The following is an 8,902-nucleotide window of genomic DNA, read 5'->3' as shown; positions in this document are numbered from 1 at the left end:
ACAAGATCCAGCAGGGAAAATAGGAGAAAATCCAACAAATCTTTGATTCATAAGAGACTCAAAGCTGCGTGATTCAAATACCAGAAATTCATTTTCAGGAATTTGGCAACTTTTTAGAAACAGTAAATTATTACTGGTTTTTCTTGATATTCATTATAACAGCATTAATAGTGGTGAATTCCTTTGTGCATATTAGGTTTTGATATTCAAAGCTGTGTGAATCCCTATGGTATTTAACAGAATAAAATTAAACATCAATTATGAAGTCATAGAAGGAGATCTAACAGTGTCTTCGTCCAAAAAATTGTTCACATTAATTTATTAACAACCAACCCTTTCCAAACTTTCAAACATTGCATGACTACAAAATCATGACGAATTATTTACTTTTTTTTCTAGTTTCTAAATATGCTGCTATCAAAAACTGCTCTGACAATTTATCATGCTACATCCCCATTATGAGAATTTGTTACATACCTCCCTACACATGACCTGAACTAAAAATGTTCTCTTATCAGGATAAAAGAGAGAAAGAGAGCCTATTCTAGCAGTCAAGAACTGTAAGCAATAGAAAGGCATGTCAGATTTCTCATTCACTTTCAATTCACCCTTTGGATTGCAGTAACACATAGGCCAATATGAAAGCCCAATCCCCTGTTCCTCTCAATGGGCTGCTTCTCTCAAGGCAGTATTTCCTTTCAATTAAACTTACATGGTTCAACATAAAAACGTCGGTTTGGAAGCAGATGTTCAGTGGTTGGAAATTTAGTCCTAGCTCAAAGGTTTTGTCAGCATAACTTTGCTGCTAGGGGTCATGACATTTTTTCATTGGGAGGCACAGACACAGTGTGAAGAAAGACTCCTTAATATCCATCCTACAGATCTGATTTTATATGCATCTTTCATAAATACATGAATTCCTATTCTGCCTCGCAAGCATTTAAGTCAATGAATTTTGCAATCGCCAAACAGCTGTAGAGACGTAGCTCTAGGCTGCAGCCCCACATGTCTAGTTACAACAGCTTTTAAGCATCTCTTTTCCAGAAGGGATCAAGTGGAAAAGCTCTGATTATTTTTTCTTGAAGAAGCATGAGCTCAGAAAGAAGCGACAAATCCCGAGAATGCATCCATAGCTTTAAATCCACTATCCACTGCCTTAAATCCAGAGGCTACTCCCCCCATCAGGGCTGTGTGCAGACAGCTGGAGTCTGAGCCTCTCCTCCAAGGGGAGAGGCATCAGGTCCTTCCTGGTGATCACACCAACCACTCGATTCTGCAAGTCGACCACAGTGAGGTGGCGCAGCCCCAGGGTGCGAAAGATGATATACGTGCGTTGCAGTGAGAAATGAGCTTGGACTGACATGGCCGATTTGTTTATGTATGGCTCCTGTAAGACAAAGAGGGGAGACACGGGGAGAACACAAAAATGTGAGCACATCCCTGCCACGGGGACTGCAAGCAGAGGCCAGGGTGGGAGAGGTCCTAAACCTGAGGGATGTTTGCTTTTCTCTCATGTTTCCCATCCCCAATTATAGTCAGAATGTCAGGAGATACCACAGTAAAAAACACTTTCTTTTTTTGCTAAACCATCAGGTTTACTGTACATGAGCTTTTATGACTAGAACTTTCCAAACTGACGTGGTCTGAGTTTTTACTTTGAAATAGCCAATGACCCCAATATTTCTTAAGTCTCAGATGTTTTATAGTTGCTATTTCATTACACTACCATTTCTTATATCCTGTAATATTTTTCAGTAAATGCTTATAAAAGTCAATTCACGAAGAAACACAGACTGTGAAGAAGAGGACAAAGAAAACAATCACACGGCTCTGGGAAGAAGACTGCAAATACTGAATTCTGGTCACAGAAAGCAATAAGGTCTATAACTTGATAGGGATGCAGCTAAACTAATTTTATTGTTAACCGAGCTTATGTAGATGTTCACTAAGTTTTTACTTTTCATGTAATTACACAGCATCCTACTTGTGACTTGGACACTTTCTGTCAGGGAAGATATATTATGCCTCCCAGTGTATTCTTTCCCAGTGGAAAAATGAAACAAAAAGATGATAAAATAATACAAGTAAATGCATAGTATAGGGTGACATGTCCATTCTTACCCTTTCATTTATTCAGAAAATATTCAAAGACATAAGGAGAAAAAAAAAAATAAAGTAGAAATGCTTCATTTCTTCTATGCCACATACATTTTTGCTGTGGAATTCACTGCCACAGGAAATCATTAAGACCAAAAATTTCAGAATGAATATTTCTGTGGATTCCATAAAAAGACCTTTCATGAGGAATAACAAGTTTTTGGAAGAGATGCTAACCTTTCTGCTTCAGGGATCACATAAGGTACAAAAAGTTAGGTAGCAATGAGCAACTTCATTGAACTGAATGGGTTACCCATGGCAAAAAATGTTGTCTGGCCCAATAACTCGTGGACTGGATTCAGTCCCAACAGAGCCAGCTTCTACTACTGTGTATGACGTGTTTTTGAACTTTGGAAAGCCATGTGTTCTCTCTCCACCTCAGTTTCCCCATCTATTACAAAAACTAGATAATGTGTTTTAGGAGCATTTCTTTCTTGATAGCTATCTCAAAAATGAGGAATCTAGACTAGATGGATCTTAATCTTCATTGAACGTGGGCTGATATTATCTTTTTAAATAAAACCCGTCTGAGCCTAAGCTCTCTCTCACCTAGATTTCTCACTGTGCCCGCCATTTCAGTTTCAGTGCTGAAATTCACTGAGGCAGAAACTACATTTATTTTGTTTATAACGTATTTATTTTAGGGCTTGCTCAGTATACCAAACACATTATTGCTTTTGGACCCAGTATTTTAGTACAGTATTTAGGAAACAAATGTGGTAATGTCATAGCAGGGATTAAAAAAAAAAAGGAAAGGGGGAAGAAATACAGCTTTATTTATAAGTTGATGTATAGGCACTGCAGCATAATGGAGACTAAAAACTCGAAAGCATTGCTTTATATTTGCTTTATAGGTCTATAAGAGCCAAACAGTGACATTTAAATGATCTATTCCATTAACATTGTATCATTTTGTCAATCTGGAATGTATTTTAATCAAAAGCCCCCTTGAAATGGTCTCCTTTGTTGTATTTTCTTTTTGGCTCATTTTATCAACATCTGTTATGTTTATACAATATGAATTAAAACTTCGGAATGCTGTTTGTACTCAGCTACTTTTGTTGAGAGTGTAACGTCCCAGGATTGGCAGTGTTTATGTAAATCAGTGCGGCTGACACAGCCATCATAAACAAATGAGAAAATATAACAAACACATTGTTCATGGAGGAAATGTTTGTTTTTAGAGTTGGCTTCAGCCTTACCAGATTGATGAAGAGTTGCTGATACCGGGGATCTGTAGTGTAGCGATTCAGCAGCATGGCCAGGCGCGACGGCTTGGGCAGCTTCTCCACTGTTATCTGGAACAGGCAAGAATCCATTTCTCTTTCTTTCTGCACTGCACATTAGAACCTACAGTTCAAAAGCCTTCCAGTTTGTCTCTAGGAAAAAGTTTTCTAGCAGAGCTACTCTGGCAGAGCTTGTCCTTTTTAAATTCTTCTGCCAATCAAACTTAAACTAGCACTCAAAATAAAATGCTCTGTACTTCAGAAAAAGGATTTTTTTTCTTAGTGTAACTAACTGTGTCTCTATTAAGACAATGTCAGTTGCACCGGCCTAAGGGTGAGATTTTCCACACTGTTACTAAGTGGTAATTGCATTATGAAATAGTGCAGAAAAAATGCAATAAAACTGGCATCAGCCATCAACTGACCTTCCATCCTTTTCCATAGGAATTCCTATTTGTTCTTTGACACCTCATCCCATGCATAATTGCCCTGTTCACTCTCAATGTTGTTTTGCCAGCAAAATTTCCACTTGCAGACCAATCCTCAGTGATATATGATGACTTCCCAGTTGTGCCTGTATAAACTGCTTGAACTCCATTACCAGTCTTGTTTTGATAAAACACGATTTTCTTTTACCACACTTAATGTTTACTATTCCTAAAAATCCTTTAGTCACCTATCATAGCAAAAATGCTATATGCTTTTCAAGTTTGAAAACTTTTACAAATAGTAATCACTCACAGAGCTTCTATCCCACACAGAATTAAATATTATAATCTGCTGTTTGTAGAGAAGTTGGGAAAGAAAGGACTGGAACAGCCTATTTGAGGAAGGACGTGCTTTGCCAGCACTCTTGTGCAACTCTCAGCCTCTGAGTGGCATTATGGTTTATGACAGCTGTGCCTAGAAGCTTTCTACTCATCTTTTAATTTAAATTGTACCTGACCACTTCTTTCTTTCTTCTCAGCCACGTTAAATGAATTAATGTTCATTCATGTTGAGCTCATTCTAAATCACCCAATATATTCGCTGATTAAACAAGGATAGAACTGACAGAAAAGATGTTACCTTCTCATAGGGTAGAGGATGTGAGAAGGAGAAAGATTCGTTGTTTGTCTCTGGTTCAAAGATGTGCTCGTTCTCCAGCAACATGTACAGCTCTAACCTAAAGATTTTATTTTTTTTTTAAGAAAAAAAGCATAAAAGAAACAAAGGGACTGCATTCGTTATGAGAGACAAATTTTATAAAGCAAGCACACAACGCTTTGCTATCCATCAGATATATAATGGATAGAGTATTAGTGGGCTGATCACTTATTTCACCTTCCTAAACTTCCATCATCAATTACAGCATCACACAGGTGTTTTCTGGTTTATGTTTGGCTAATTGAATTATAAGACATCACCTACCTACACATGACCTGGATCAGCCTGCTTGGCAGGAGGAGCTTATGCAGTCAGTAGTTTGCACCCAACAAAGCAACATAAATAGTATGCAAATACAGCTATTTGCATTTAAGGAGATAGCCTGTTGTGCCTTCCCACATCCTTCTTAAGTAACATCCACATTAAAATGAGATCTGCAAGAAATTCACGACCCATTTTAAATCATCAGTGAAACCTTTTCTCACAGTACTGCTCTCTAGAATTCATTAAGGCATTTAATATTCTTGCTGACTAAGTCCCTTAATTTAGGATATCTTTAACAATCATTACATCATTTCAAAACTTTTTTTTAGAATTCTCCCGTTCCATACTACATATAAGAAGATTTGACATGCAATATATTTAAAATGTCATTTATATCTAGTGCTTCTTTGCTTCACCACTGTGTGTACACACATGCTCCATCTGCACTTCCCATTTCCAGCTTTTTGAATATATTTAGATAACAAACATCTTGGAGACCACCACAAAGCCTTTTAGTTTGCAACATGCTTAACATCATGTTAGCCCTCCTCCATAGTTACAGCTAGCAGCTACTACAGAAATGCAGACATGCAATACACTGCTAAATGCTGTGCTTGAGGGACCCAGAGGAAACCAAGCACACAACCTTCACTGGGGCATTGCAAGGGAGCTATAAAGTGGCTTCTGTGACTGAAACGCCAAAAATAACCTGGGAATTTTTCAAATAAATATTTCTGTATTAGAAAATACTGATTTTCTGAAACCCCAACTTATTATAGGAATTTACTACTTTTAATATAATGTCTCCTGGGAAAGATTAAGTCTGCTTCAAGGTGGGATTAGCACTCAACAGCAGAGGACTTACACCAAGTAGACCTGCCTTCCAGCTCCAAAAGCTGGTGGTTAGTGGCCCTCCCTAGGGATAGGATATGGAAGAACTAGGTTCAAGCCCTTCTCCACGCTCTCCTTCATAACAAGCACATCTGTGGCTATGTCTGGCATGCCTTCATGTTTCCAGCTGGAGAGGTTCCACACTGAGTAAACAGGAATCTGTAGAAGCAGGTCCCCCACAATCCCTGACCAGCAGACTCTTTACCATTTTATTATTTTCTTTCCAAACAGTCTCCCCTTTACTACTCTGTACTTCTTTGTCCTTCATCTGGTGAAGCTGGCTCAAAGCTCTAGAGTTCAAAAACTTACCATGAGCACTCACACATGAAGGTGTAAGATTAAACTGATTTCCAGCATATTACAGCATATTACATGTTTCTGGTCTTCAATATAGCCCATCTTTTCTCCAAATTAAATCCAAGATACTTTGGGTATGACTATCTCTGCATTTGTATTCATATTCGGAAGACACTTTTGAAGCAAACCACCCCATTGCTTCTACCTGCCATGTTTTGGTTAGCATTACAGAGTAGTCTCCTTCCTCTTGAAACCATTGGCTGTTCCACCCTGAAGATCCACTCTTGCAATCTGTATTTTCTTAATGTAGACATGGCCTTGGTATCTCATCCAAGGATCTCAATGGGATTTATGAATAACTGTGTCTGGGATATAGATATCCTCTTGCTGTAGGTGTCCCTGTTCATTGCAGGGGAGTTGGACTAGATGACCTTTAAAGGTCCCTTCCAACTCAAACGATTATGTAGTTCTATGATCCTTTTACAGTGGAAGACCTGAGCGTACAAAGAACTTGCGGAAGAAAATCAGTTTGTCATGTAGACAATTAATGGACGGGTTTGAGGACAATGATGAGAACACCTTACAAAGAACAGTGCAGACATGCTGCAACAGATAAGATCCATTCCTTTTAGACTACGTTTGGAGGAAGAAAGAGAGGAAAATACAATATACACAACAGAGAAGAAATTATCCCAGTCATGCCCTATGAAATACCGTTGGTGCTTCACTCTTTTTTTCTTCAGGGCTCTCTACAGCTTCACATTTTATAATCTTTCACAAGTATGTCTCTAATCAATTCCAGTAAGAAATAAACACACAGATCATAGAATCATGAAATCATGAAGTTTGGAAAAGACCTCTAATATCACCTAGTCCAATCATCAGCCCACCACCACCAAGCCACCCACTAACCATGTCCTTCAATGCCACATCCACAAAGCTTTTGAACAGCTCCAGGACAGTGACTCAATCACCAGCCTGAGCAGCCTGTTCCAATACCTCACCATTTTTTTCTGAGAAGAAATATTTTCTAATATCCAACTTGAGATCTACATTCCAGTCCTAGATCATCCTGTACAGATCCACAAAGTCAATTTCTATAATGATCACTGGGCCAGGAACACTTTCATCCTAACATATGTATATAGACTTCAAATGCAAAAGTTATGACCCACACCAATCTTTTGCCAGGACTCTGTATACTCAGGTCCAAAACACTGCTCAAGCTGCCCACAATCCAAACTTCACCATTTTCCGCTTGAACATCATGGGCTGGAATTAAAAAAATAGCAATGTTCAGCACAGGCTTAAAGAGCAGAAATGTTCTCTCATCACCAGTGGTTTGTTGGCTGGTTTTGGCAGCTCACAATTTGCTCAGCAGTGCTCTTAACTAAACCCAGAAGGGAGTCACTTAACAGGGCTTTGGGAAGTGTGAGAGAAATTTTGCTAGTCAAAAAGAAAGTACATGCAAACACAATGAAGGAAATTGTTGGAACATTTCTGATAAGAATCCAAGCCTATTAAAAACTGCCATGTCCAAAAGAAAAAAAAAAAAAAAAAAAAAGAACATACATTATTTCACTTGGACTTCCAGAAGTCATGCTTCAGAGGTATAACAACACCGTTCTTTGATGTTACATACAACATCCTTCCTATCACATCATCAAGCCTTGGAAAGCAGACCAAACATGTTTCTTGCACTATTTTGTGAGGTTTAACAGGAAGTGCTAGGATTCAGATTTGGAGTCTGCAATTGTTCGTTTACTCTTTATTTATTTAAAAAGGAAGAAAACCCTTAAGTAGGGAATCTCATTTCAAAGATACCCTGGCAAGGCACTGCAGTAGTTTCATTTGCTCTGTCTGTTATAAACCACACGTTATGGAATACACCTAATTAAGATAACACATTATTATCCCAATATCCACATGTCAGATTTGGCATGGAAATCAGGAATGAAAAGTATCTGACAGCTGATTGTGTCACTCTTTTCTTGTCAAGATGGCCAGTTATCTGAGGAAACTACAAATTCTAAATATTGGAGGAGTGACATAAAAAGGAACTGCGGCTCCAAAGTAGCTGCAAATGAACAGAAGAAAGATTAAATGGTGATGTCACTGCCAAAAGCATCCAAGGCAGGACTCTCCCATATTGAATGGATAAAACAGCTACACAGTTGGGACGGAGGGAGGAGGGGGTATTAAAGAACCTGAAATATCTTATTTCTCCTACATTAATCCACTAAAGGTAACTGCTTTGCTTTTATTCCTGAGCTTTTATTCTTTGGCGAATATCCAGCTTAGCAGGGACCAACAATTAATGCGTTCTGACCAGAACGGAACAAATTTCTCTTCTATATATAAAAAAATGCACGTCTCTCTCAGAGCTTCTCCCAGACATATTTAAAAGCCCAATTACATTATTGTGAAGTTTTGATTGATTAAAATTAAAAGATGACAATAGAACAGTAACAAATAGCAATAAATTGCATACTGATGTGGCAGAGTATGACACCCTAAAACTTTTCATATTCTTTCCTCGTCCTCATACCTGACTGGTAGCATCTTGCAACTCCAACTTTCACAGCAGCGAGTGCTCAGAAGGTCTTGCAGGGCTTGATTGCTGCTCTGCTCCCAGAGAAGTTCTCACATAAATGAGCAACACTTGCAACAGCACACATGAGAAAACTCTCATGTGAACTGTAAAATATACATTCTACTTAAGAATAATTGTTGTTCTTATGTTTTTGGTAATACAGATGTTAGTATGCTAAATACATTTTTCCTAACGTCAACTATCACTGTACCTTTACTAAAGAGTTTTTAAAAGTATCTTGCATGTGACAAGAAAGACAGTAGATAAGAACTAGATCATCTATACAGGAAACTGATTTAAAATCCACGACTTCATTTTTCACATGCTA

General features: G+C 38.2%; 1 protein-coding gene across 1 annotated transcript in view; it reads right to left on the bottom strand.

The window, feature by feature from the left end:
• Positions 1–339: 339 nt before the first annotated feature.
• Positions 340–8,902, bottom strand: part of LOC122179230 (chloride channel protein D-like) — a 74,120-nt gene continuing 65,557 nt past the window's right edge. Inside the window, exons 14-16 of the mRNA XM_042869982.1 lie at positions 4,452–4,548; positions 3,360–3,455; positions 340–1,387 (exon numbers count right to left, since the gene is read on the bottom strand). Coding sequence (XP_042725916.1) covers positions 1,157–1,387; positions 3,360–3,455; positions 4,452–4,548 — 424 coding nt within the window. The 3' untranslated portion in view covers positions 340–1,156. The remainder of the gene's footprint in view (positions 1,388–3,359; positions 3,456–4,451; positions 4,549–8,902) is intronic.

This window comes from Lagopus leucura, unplaced genomic scaffold (assembly GCF_019238085.1).
Source record: "Lagopus leucura isolate 7727_CA_CO unplaced genomic scaffold, USGS_WTPT01 Super-Scaffold_100002, whole genome shotgun sequence".
Classification (NCBI taxonomy): domain Eukaryota; kingdom Metazoa; phylum Chordata; class Aves; order Galliformes; family Phasianidae; genus Lagopus; species Lagopus leucura.
This window is presented reverse-complemented; position numbering and strand designations above follow the sequence as displayed.